The sequence below is a fragment of the Gopherus evgoodei genome, chromosome 7 (assembly GCF_007399415.2).
Source record: "Gopherus evgoodei ecotype Sinaloan lineage chromosome 7, rGopEvg1_v1.p, whole genome shotgun sequence".
NCBI lineage: Eukaryota > Metazoa > Chordata > Testudines > Testudinidae > Gopherus > Gopherus evgoodei.
Genome location: NC_044328.1, coordinates 59,835,933 through 59,848,336, shown reverse-complemented (window position 1 = coordinate 59,848,336; position 12,404 = coordinate 59,835,933). Strand labels below are relative to the sequence as shown.

General features: G+C 42.8%; 1 protein-coding gene across 4 annotated transcripts in view; it reads right to left on the bottom strand.

The window, feature by feature from the left end:
- RASGEF1A (RasGEF domain family member 1A) overlaps positions 1-12,404 on the bottom strand; it is a 285,401-nt gene that overhangs the window by 30,927 nt on the left and 242,070 nt on the right. For 2 of the 4 annotated variants that reach the window (XM_030570254.1, XM_030570252.1), the window contains exon 2: positions 1,774-1,953. In XM_030570254.1, the coding sequence (XP_030426114.1) occupies positions 1,774-1,947 (174 nt within the window). In that variant the 5' untranslated portion in view covers positions 1,948-1,953. Of the gene's footprint in view, positions 1-1,773; positions 1,954-6,050; positions 6,324-12,404 lie in introns of those variants that run through there. The other 2 variants (XM_030570251.1, XM_030570253.1) reach the window with 2 other exon arrangements.

Sequence of the window (12,404 nt, the reverse complement as noted above, 5' to 3'; positions counted from 1 at the left end):
TTATGTAACCCTTTATGCTAAGATCAATTTGCTGTCAGAGATCTGACCTCTCTAAAGGAATGTACCCTCCTGCTGTGGCAGGGTTTTCGCATCTCTCTTCCAGGAACTTACTTGGCTGCTTGACAGGTTTTGCATCCCCTGTCACTTGTTTATTTGGATCATAAGATCCTCATGCTGGGCACCTGGATTTATGTATTTGTAATGCACTTAGCATGCTTGGTGTATTACAGAATCACTGTAACTTCTAAGATCCACAAATCATTGCTAGAACCCCGAAGGTAATATCTACAATAGGGAGCAAGATTCAAAATAGCTGTGTTATAAATAGACAGCCCCTTACACTAAGGGACTTACATTAGCAGCTACTTAATGAGCTGCAGGAAGGAACTCAAGCAGCTACTAGCTATGCCATAGTACAATGTAACAGGTGGAGAACGGATTCTTACAAGGCTTAACTGCTGCAGTGTAATGCTACTTGCCTGGTGTATGAAACCTCATGTTCTCTTCTAGCTCTACCTGCTGCTTTCTTAATCACACTGAGTGTCTTGAAGGAAGGAACAAACCTGTGTCTGCTGTACATGGTGTAATAAAAACTCATAAAAGAATGGAACAAATGGAGACATTAACACCAAATGGTGGTTAACCCGCTGGGCTTTATGAAGAATTACATACTCTGTGTGTCTGTTGTCAAATGCAATGCAGTTATCGCTATGCGTGGTAAAATAGAAGCTTTAGGGACTGCTTTTGAATTGGAAAGTTGCTACATTCCTTTTCTGTAAAAACAAACCTAACGTTTCGGACAAGACTACTGGTGTTGTGTTCAAAGGAACTACATGTGGAGATGAAAATGTTTTTGTAGTGAAGGATGGTGTATTTTTAAATTGTGACTTCAAAATAATAAATAAAGTACAGATCCAGCTCAGGAAGGCTCCTGCTACAAGACATTCCTGGCATGGTCCACATTAATGTGTGATTTTAATATAGCTAAAGGGTTTGGATTCCTCTACCACTGCTGTGCATTTTCCCAGGACTTAAACACAGCTTGTGCTCTACAATCTTTATGCTTTCCTGCAACCTCCTTTACTAAAACCTTCCACTTATGGGGCTGAGGGGGTCATTTTAAGTAATGTAATAATCTCTGAATAATATCCTAGGTTGGGATGCCTATTGCATACCCGGCAGTTACACATGGTTATTTCAGTGGATTGTGGCCAGGATGTCGAAATAGCTGCGAAACCATTCCTAGGTTCAGAAACTTAAATTCTAGCAGAACTGGCCAGTTAAGATGTGCTGAGAAAGAACATTTAATTAAAAATCTGTTTTTTGCTTTTCAGCGTACCTAACTAAAAGTCACAAAATAAGGAAAAAAAATTGAGCTGCGCTCAGCACACAGCTGATATCTTTCCCCCAGGCAGAATCCAGTTAGTAGCTAATCTTGGTTGCACTAGAGCAAAGGCAGCTTAGCGAGATCAAAAATTCTTCTGCTAATGCTGCTGTTAATTGGTTTTTAGAGTGCCTGATGGGTTCAGCAGGGCTTGATTTCACTAGCAAATATTGCTCTTCAAAAAGGTAGAGGGTCCCTCTCAGCTGGGCATCAGCTCTTGTGAAGGGAAGGCGCATTGCTTGCAACAAAGCAATTAGATCATTAGGCCTGTTTGATCATCTTGGTTAAGACGAAGCAATTTTAAAGAAAATTAATTAATACTACCTGTGTTGGGATCCTGACTCTGTTTTAGATGCCATAGGAATACAAGTTCTGAAATGTCTACTTACATCTGGATAATAGTCCATGGTGGGCACCAGCCGCTCTATCAGGGCCTCCAGTGATCCAGAGACGAGATTCCCATCCTGGTAAACAGGATCTCCACACCTCTCGCCCATGTCTGGCTGCACCTGTCCACTACAACTGGAACCAAGCATGCTGGAAAATATTGGTGTCTGGGGCATAGTTTCCTGCAGGATTGAAGAAAGAAAGAAGGAGGGTTAAGGTTTCTTTGCAGATCTCTACTGTGAGTCTTCCTGGCTTTTGCAAAGGCATAAATTAGCCACAGATTACATATTGGATTGAACACAGCATGGGCATTGGGGGAGGGCGATGTGAGCCCAAACTCCCACAGACCTGCGGATGGCATTCAGTTTTGAAATTACATGCAACCTATGTTTCTAATTTCTTCACTGTGTAGTGGCTGGCAGAATGTCCCCCCCCCACCCCCCCGGCCTCCCGCCATTACAAATAAGGCTATAGAGATATCAGCACAAAATCCCATGTAAATTGAAGGAGCAATCTCGCAGATAGATAACTCGTGACCTATTCTACAAACAACCACATTACATGGGCACAGTGTCCTTGTTTAATGTTCTGGGAGGAGGTCTTTTAGAGAAAATACTAAACCCTGCTGGATATGTGGCGATAAACCCTCCAGTAATAATCTCTCTTGCTAGGTCTAGCCCAGCTTGTGACAGAAGTGCATTTTGTCTTGCACATACTTAGACAGATGGACTGCACTGCCACCTGAACAAGAATGTTCTGTTGTCTAGCCTTTGACTGTATGAGTTGGGTGAGCTTGAACAAACACTCCAATATTTGTGCCTGATGTCGTAGGAGACTGTTTTACCTTGGAAACATAAAGCAAAGCTGCTGTAGTGACATACAAAGCACATAAGCTTTTTTCTCTTGACCACAAGCTACCGTATGTTGTAGTTACCATGTGCAAATAAGTCTTCACGTGCAAAAAAACCCAAACAAACCTGACTACAACTTAAATTTACATTGAAGGCAAAACAAAGCATGTTGCTGAAATATGCAAAGTTTCCCATTCCCTATAGTTAAGGCTACGATTTTGTCATAGAGGACTTGGAAATCAAGGAATCAGTGACTTCCAAAGACCTCCGTGACATCAGCCCCTGCGGCTGGGAGCAGCAGGGTCCTGCCGCCTTCCGCAGCGGCAGGGAGCTGTGGGGTACCCCCACCATCTGAGGCAGTGGGCCCCCAAGCTCCGAACTGCCATGAGCAGCAGGGATACTTGCATCTTCCAGCTACTGCAGGCAAAAGGGGTACCAGCAGCTCCTGGACACTGTGGGGGATGGAGGATCCTGGCAGCTCCCTAGCCACCACAGGGTTGGGTAGGGTAGGGGGACCCTCAGAGTCCCTCAGCTGCTGCTATGTGTCAGGGATACCCTGGTAGCTCCTCGATGTGGTGGCTGCTGCAAGGGGACCCTTGTAGGTCCTCGACTGCCAAAGCAGGGCAGGGGGACCCCCGCAGCACCCCACTGTGGTGGCAGAGGGATTCACACAGTTCCCCACTGATGGGGAGGGGGTAGAGGGACCCCATAGCTCCCCTGTGCCATGGGAGAGCAGGAGGAAACTGGAGCTCTGAGCCCCCATGAGTGGTGAGGGTCCCAGCCATCCGCAGCTGCCCAGCCTCTTCCCATTTTATCGTGGATATTTTTAGTAAAATGTGACGGACAGGTCACAAGCTTCCATTAATTTTTCTTTATTGCTCATGACCTGTCCATAACTTTTATTAAAATATCCATGACAAAATATTAGCCTTACCTACAATGCCAAAGCAAATACCTATGTGGAAGAATACTACTACTTCTGTCAGGATCTTTCTCAATAGCTATTGTTGACTATATTGAGCCTTAAAGGGCCACTGTCAAGGCTGATAAGGCTCGTGGGGAGGTAGAGTTCTATTCCTACTCTCCTGTAACCTTGGGTAGTCCTGTCACACTTTGCCTTAGTTTCTCCATTTGTGAATTGGAGAGACTGTCCCACCTTTGTGAAGAACTTTTATGGATGAAAGGTGATAGGAATAGTGTTAAAAGTGATCTGAAAATGACAGTTGTTCCGTGTTCCAGATTTTCTCTTAGACACCAGTTGAATGTCTTCCCCCCTCTGCCTCTCTTTACCCATGTTGCAAGGGCTGGTTCAAAAACTGAAAGCCATATTTATCTTAGGGATTTTTATGAGCTCTTGCAACAACATGGCATGACTGCACAGGCAGGTCAAGTCAGCATTTAAGCCCTGTGCATGTTAGTTTCCTTTTAACAGGTCTTGTAAAATTGTCAATATTTACTAGTCCAGGCAGAAAACATTTATCCCTAGTTTTACTAAGATGGTGGGTTTGGGTAGGGAGTAGGGAACAAAAAGAAGTGGTGAAATTCCAGTGTTACTAGTACTTATCCATGAAAACAAGAGTTACTCATCATAAGCAAGCTGGTGAATAGAATTGTGCTTGGTTGCTTTAACCAGGATGCCTTTGCATCTGTGCCAACACAATAAATATATTAACTGATCTGAAACTAACTGTGGCTGAAAACATGGCAGCCATTCAACTATGAACATTAGCACTACCTTACTGTTCAGGACACTTCCAGTATTTGGTGCTTGAAATTGCAAATAAGCATTTAAAAACAAAATGCACAGGATCTTGTGGCATGCACGTGGCATACACTTCTCACTAATGTGTCAAAGTATTTCAGCAGTTTAGTCACAAGGCATGTGCTCTGGAGCACACAAGAGCTTGACAAATGAATACTTCTTTGGGAGTGTGTGACGAAGAAGCCAGTTTAGCTATGCATATTATGTAAGTTGTCAGTAATTTGTTTTTTCCTTTTAAGGCCCACGGCAATAGCTTTGATTGAGTCGCTCGGAGTGCACTAATGTACGGTATGTTCTATCAGGCTAATAAGGGCATGGAGGTGCATGTCCAGCTTTGCAAAGGGATGCTAACTACTAATGAAGCAATCAGCAATAAAGCAGCTGGCGGGAGGGAGAGCATTCTTCTTGTGAATCATTTCCAGAACCAGTTCAAAATTGTGTGTGTGAAGATCTTTTTGGAAGGAGGACTAAGATTTTTTTCTTTATTGGACTGGAACTGCCGATAAATTATAAGCTCTGCCTTCCCAGTAGGTAAAAGGGTAGTTTGTAGCTAGCAGCTCTCATGCTTGTTATAACTTCCCAGAAACAATAAATGACTTTAAGCAAATGAAGCAAGCTGAATTGTCACCTCTCTAACACTGCTTTTGTGACTGCACTCTGGAAAAACAAATTTCTCTGTGGGACGTGTTGCTGCACATTACTTAGTATTACATGCTAGTTAAACATACTTTTGTTTGAAGACATGGGCAAAACATTTGTTTTTCCCCAGGCTTTGAATGAACCAGATCTCTGTGAAAGTTCACCCTAAGCAAAATATCCCCACAAAATTCAAGAGAGAAGCTAAATATTGTGTATAAGAACTACCTGCTGGTACTAAAATAAGATAAATTGGCTGCACTGAAGGCAGGCAGGGTTGAAAAGAAGCCCATCAGCTTTAAAAGTTCACTGAATCTATTATTACATAAATTATTAAATGTATCAGTACTTCAGTGCTTCCAGGGTATCTCCCATGGATGCAGAAGGAAGTGCCACAAATACAACCTGAGTGCCTTTCTGGTTTGCTAAGAAAGCGGACATTTAAATCCTGAAGTGGCAGTAATCGTCTTTCATGCCAAGTCCAAAACCCACTGCAATCACCAGTCTCCCAACAAATAAAACAGCAGCACTCCTCCCTGGTGGTTTGTCTGTGACTAATGCAGACACACAGCCAAAGGACTATAACTGTTGACATCCATCTCTATCTATGCAAGCAAATGTTTTCACAAGCAGAACAGGCTCAAAGGAGCCGTGCTCACTACAGCTGGGGTATACATTTCTTTTTCAACGGCAGACAGTAAACCAAACCATTCGATATTTCTGAATTTATAAAACTTAACCATTCCAGAGTGAGCAAATGAATCCAATTCAAATTAAAACAATATTTTTTGCTAACAAAACAAAGACAATTTAAAAGATTATGGGGCAGATTCTGATCTCAGTGATGCTGATGCGCAACAGGAATGATTCCCTTAAAATCAAAGGAGTAGCTGAAGTCATCTTCTAATATAAATCAGATCAAAATTTAGCTTTGCTATTAACGTATGTGCATGTATAAATACACATACCACTACTATATATACATTCACAAAAATCACTGTACCCATAACTGAAAATCTTGAACTCTTACCCTCATTTTTTTCTGTAATATGTACATAAGCTGTGGCAGTTTGTAAGATCCTGATGGCTTTCCCAGAGTATAAAAGTCTCAGCCAGCCATTGCAGCTCCAACCTGCCAGAAAAAAATCTCTGGCTTCAGCTTTTCTTCCCGCCAGCTTAGATCTAAACAGCCTCAGGTTCATCTGAGCAAAACCAGAAAGCTCACAGCTTTCCAGGCTGGCTCTGACGTCAGCCCCTGGCTCAGCTTTCTGTTGGCTGAGAGAGTGCTTGTCCAATTCAAAAGAAGCTGAGTTTACTGGGGCTGGGTTTTGTGCGTTCACTGTACAAGCTTTGAAAGAAAAGCCCACCCTCTGCTTTCCTCTATAGAAGCTTTAACACATCCAACAGGTTAGACCGCTTAGTACCTTCTCCCTCCCACCTCTTTTCTCCTTCAGAAACTTAAGAGGCCTGGAAGAACAACAATACTTCAGCCTCTCTTATACTGACTGAAAACAACAACCATATGCTCTGTGTGGGGATGTTCTCTACTTTGGGGCTGCCACGGGGAAGACCAGATAACTGAGCAAAGCACAAGTGTGGCAGATGGAGTTAGGGTATTTCTGATTTGTGGCATTGTGCTAGCCTAACAAAACTGCTGATTCATTTCTTTGCTCTTGATATAAAAAGATGTGGGTTTTTGGGGGCAGGAAGCGATGCCCACAATCAACATCTGGATGATATTCAAAAGCAAGCCCTAGCAACAGGCAGACCCATGGCATGGGATATTCAACAGCACTCAGCCTTGGCCTAATTCTCTTCCCAGTGCTGTCAACGGGGGTTTTACCATCAACTTCAATGGAAGCAGAGTCGGGCCAGTCCTGGCAGCTGTTTAAAAAAATCCATCCCTTGAGATTTCAAGGTTCATATGATCATTTCCCTCCTCCTGCTAACTATTTCAATGCAGATCTGAAATTTGTCACCTCAGATGGAATGGTGTTTTGGGAAAATGCCCGTAGGGGGTGGGCAGGGAAGCAGTGGCCAATCTTCTGTATAACCACTGCAATCAATCTCTCTGAAAACCACTCACTCATGGTCTATTTCCAGTACTAATTGCTGTCCCAAACTTCAAAGTTGTAAATGGCATCTTGAGTCTGCCTGTGCCAGCTCCAGCCCCATGTTTAGGAAAACATAGAACCATAAAAAATGTAGGGCTGAAAGGGACCTCGAGAAATCATCTAGGCCAGCTTGCTGTGCCAAGGCAGCACCGAGTAAACCTAGACCATCCCTGACAGGTGTTTCTCCAACCTGTTTTTAAAAACCTCCGATGACTGGGATTGCACAACCGTCCTTGGAAGCCTAGTCCACAGCTTATAGGTAGAAAGTTTTTCTTAATAGCTAACCAAAATCTCCCTTGCTGCAGATTAAGCCCATTACCTCTTGACCTAGGTTCAGTGGACACGGAGAACATTTGATCGCTGTCCTCTTTATAACATGCTGGGAGACTGTTAAAGTGGTTAAAAGGCAGGGGAAAAAAGAGTAGGAATAAATAGTCAGTTTTCAGAATGGAGAGCAGTAAACAGTGGTGTCCCCCAAGGACCTGTACTGGGACCAGTGCTGTTCCACATATTCATAAATGATCTGGATAAAGGGGTAAACAGTGAAGTGGAAAAACTTGCAGAAGATATAAAATTACTCAAGCTAGTTAAGTTCAAAACAGCTTGAGAAGAGTTACAAAGGGATCTCACAAAACTGGGTGAGATTAAATGGGAGATCAAATTCAATGTTGATAAATGCAACATAATGCACACTGGAAAACATAATCCCAATTATAAATACAAAATGATGGGATCTATATTAGCTGTTACCACTCAAGAAAGAGATCTTGGAGTCATTGTGGATAGAGAGGACTTTTTTTTAAGAGAACTAAGTGCAGTGTTATTCAAAAAAGGTAATAGAATGTTAGGAACCATTAGGAAAACGAAAGATAATACAGAAAATATCACAATGCCACTATATAAATCCACAGTATGATCACACCTTGAATACGACGTGCAGTTCTGGTTTCCCCATCTCAGAAAAGGTATATTAGAAATGGAAAAGGTACAGAAAAGGCCAAAAAATAATAATTAAGGATATGAAACAGGGTATGCATCTGTATGAGGAGAGATTAAAATGACATGGGACTGTTCATCTTGGAAAAGAGACCGCTAAAGGGGGATATGCTAGAGGTTTATAAAATCATGAATGGGGTGGAGTAAGGGTATAAGGAAGCATTGTTTACCCCTTCACATAACACAAGGACACAATTAAATTAATAGGCAACAAGTTTAAAACAAACAAAATAAAATACTTCTTTACACAACACACAGTCAACCTATGGAACTCTTTGCCAGGAGCTGTGGTGAAAGCCAAAACTATAACAGGGTTCAAAAAAGAACTAGATAAATTCATGGAGGATAGGTCCATCAATGGCTAAGATGGTCAAGGATGCAACCCCATGCTCTCGGTGTCCCTAAGCTTTTGACTGGCAGAAGCTTGGGCTGGACAATAGGGGATGTATCAGTTGATAACTACCTTGTTCTTTTCATTCCCTTTGACACATGTGGCATTGCCCACTGTTGGAGCACAGAATACTGGACTCTATAGACCATTGGTTTGATCCAGTATAGCTACTCTTATGTTCTGTTATCAGGTTACGGCCTGTGTTAAAAGTACAGAGATCAATTGGTATAAAGTGATGCAATTGGGAAGTACAGTTCCAACCTACTTGTAAGCATTCAGCATTGTCTTCTGGTAATGTGGTGAAAGAAAGTAATAGTGCATCAGAATCAAGAGGAAACCCTCCCTCCTAAGTTGTTTGAGTGTGTCATAGTGACCACAATAATTGTCCCCCCTCCCCCTTCCCTCAGTTTAAAAAAAAGAGGGATAGCTGAGTTGGACTGTGAGCAGGGATGCAGAAAGGAATTTTGGCTTTGCTGGATGGTCTGCAACTTCCTCTCTATTTGTCAGGTTTTATGCTTCCCATTCCAAATATTTTTGCTGTGTGAGTGTTTTGGACATGCACTTTTATCCTCCTGTTGAACACTGGGCATAAATTGCTGCCAAGAGCAGGATACAAGAAAGTACATGGACCAACAAAGAGCAGTCAAATTATTTCTCTTGGAAAACATTCCTAAGGATGAACCCTCATTGAAGAATCAGTTCAATGGTCAGAGCTACACCCAGTAGTACTAACAAAATCAAAAAGTGAATGCACAAGATGTTTTTTTTTTTCACACTGTGCTTTTGTCCTATGCTAATCCACTCTCCCTTCCTGTGCAAAGGGATGTTGAAACCAAGTACAGTGCTTTCTAGTTAGAATTAGCAAAATGCACCAAGTTAATTAAGCTCCAACAAAAGATTCAGCTTCAATTAATGTTAAAAGCGACTCAGGCTTGCTAATAACACGAGAGATGTGATAAGATCCTGGTTGGAAGGTGGGTAGTTCTCTCATCAGTAAGGGGAATTGTGGCTCATTGAGGGCAGTGCACAGCTACACAGCCCCAAAGGTACATGTCCCAGGCTTTGCGCCTTTTGGAGCTATCCGTTGTGCAGAGGGAGGACAGTCACTGCCCCAGTACTACATTGGCACTGAGAGGAAGGGAAAGGGTCTTTTCTCCCCTCATTTGGGGTGCCTAATGATACTAGCTTCACCTTTGCTCTCTGAGAGCGAGGACTCTGTGCTTGGTCCCTAACACAATAGGGTCTCAATCTCAGATGTGTCAACTGATATGGAAATAAGAAATAATAACCTCCAAAAGAAAACTTTTGGTAAAAGAGAGAGCTAGGAGTTGATTCTAATGCAAAATTTTTCTTCTTGTATCAGGGTGAATATTTCCCTTTCTGTCCTCTTTTAGAAGGGAAAACTAACCCATCTCAGTATAATTAGAAGTCAACGAAGGAAAAGCTTGTGTTTTTTAATAGTCTCATAAAAGATTAAGAGCTGAATTACAGTATGTTGAAAACAATTTACTTAAATGCACTTGAGCAAAAGTACATAAATTGTTCCTACTCCAGAAAAGCAAGTAATTATCAAGAGATCCATTAACAATGATCTTAGGCTACAACCTTAATTACAAGACAAGTCTCTGAAATACGACATTTAGAGCCTTTCTTGGTTAAACTGTTCAAGTCATTTGCTGGTCACATTCCACACATAGACTTGTTCAGTAAATAAGTCAGAGTTCATACAACAGCGCACATAACATGGCATAGGGTTACATTATTTGCCTTGATGGAGGAGAAAGGGGCCAAAGCGGGAGAGAGGGCATGCAAAGTGAGCTTGATTGTGCCCAGTTTTCCTTTTTCTGCAAATTGACTTGTAATGGGCCAACCACAAAAGGCTCAGCTCAGCTCAGCTAAGAAATCACAATCAGGCCCATGGTCTACTCACACCCTTCAATGCTTACCCAAGCTGACCCTTTTGTTGTTTTCCTGCTATTCTTTAGTAAGCAGTAAAATGTATGCGGCACTCTCCTCTTGTCCCCATTCTTTCCAAGCCAGGAAAATAGTTCACTGATTAGTCTTGTTTCTATGCTCTGCTTTGGTGTTCAGCCAGACTTATTGCTAGACAGGTCTGAGGGGCAATGGATGGAAGGGTAAGCTGTCTTGCATGCCCTTACAATGCTAGAACATGTCCACTTAGCAAAGTTTATTTTTGAATGACCCATTTTGGTACACACACACATCTCTGACAACCATTGTTGTACCTGTCAGTTCTAGCATTCCAGGAGCACCTTACACATCTGGTCTAATACTGCTGCTTGGAGCATGGGCTTTTGTTTAACTTGAAAATATGGCATTGCATTGTGGGATGTTAGGGCCTGCACTATTTAAAGCTTTCCATCCACATGGTGGAAAATGGTTATAGACTACACTGGTTCAACTGAAATAGTTCACAGGGTCTTGTTCCAAGAAATGCAATCAACCGCTACAATCACACTTGCAACATGTCTGGGATGTTGCAGGTTATGTTCTGTGCAGGTGCAAGTTTTTCCATGCTAAGCATATGTTGCAACCAGTGGTTTGTTACAGGGATGTTTTGCCTAAAGCAATGATTCCTAAACATTTCACTAAGATGACCCACCAACTGCATTTTGTCTCTTTTTGTGACCCACCCAGGGGTCCACAGTGGGGTGCCCAAAATCATAGGCCAGCATCCTTCTCTTCTGCTACTGCCTTCTCCTCCTTTGCCCTGTCAATGGGGCACCAACCACCCACAGCAGCATTTTCCACCCCAACACTGCTTCCCTAATCCTGGACCAGTGTTGAAAGAGGTCTGCAGGGGCAAGGCAGGCAGGATAGGATAGGATGCATAGCTCCTATTCTATGGAGCTATGCATTGCATCCTGGTGCATGAGTCCCTCTCTGGACATTGCAACCTGACTCATGGGCTCACGGTGCCACTAAGGTTTCTCCCGGCCACTCTCCAACCTCCCTTCTCTCCTGGGGCTCCCCTCTACACAAGGGCTGCAACCCACCTTGAACCTTCCTATGACCCACCGTTTGGGAAACACAATGTAAACAGGATTCTGAAGTTAAGAGGCTTATACAAATATTTGGGGCATCATCAGGCTTTTTATTTCGTGAGATTTTAGCAATCCCTGGTGCAAACCAAGCTGAAAGTGCAAGAACAAGTTTTGCTGTGGTTCTTGGCTACTTCTGTTTCTCCATCTCAGACTGTACGGGAAACATAGCCATGTGATCATTAAGGCACAGATTTATTACCTTTTGGAGGGTGAACAGAATTTCTGTTGGTGGAAGTTCAGTCCTGGAGCCTGACATTCTCTACTCACAGATCAGCTAAATGATAAGCAGTCTCAAAGCTATCTGCCTCTGATTAGCCACCACTGTGCCTCACCCCTGAATTGGAAGGAAAGGATTTTCTCTAGGGGTCAGAGGTGAATGCTCCTTCAGTGTTTTGCCTCACTCCAAGACAGGTGCCTGCTAATGCTAACTGGTGGATGTTTGTGATCTGGACATGTGCTTTTTAGGAACTGAACTGAGATGAAAACCACAGTTCATTTTTCCCCGAAACCTTTTTAAAGGATCTGGATTCAGTTCCATTTGAATTTGGGCAAAGGGTTGGGTCAGTTCATTCTTCATCTAAACCAGTTCCCCTACCTTACTATTAACTCTCACTCTACCAGAGTTGCTTTAAGAAATGAACCGCCAGTTCTGATTTGGTTACTAAACTTTGCAAATAGCAGTAGCCTCAGGAGCAGCTCTTGCCATTTTGCTGTCCAGTCTGGAAAATGTTTCTGGCCCACAACCCTTCTCCTCGTGAGCGGCCGAGCAGGGAGGGACGTCAGCTAATTGGGAGCAGAGAGAGAGAGGGAGAAGCCAA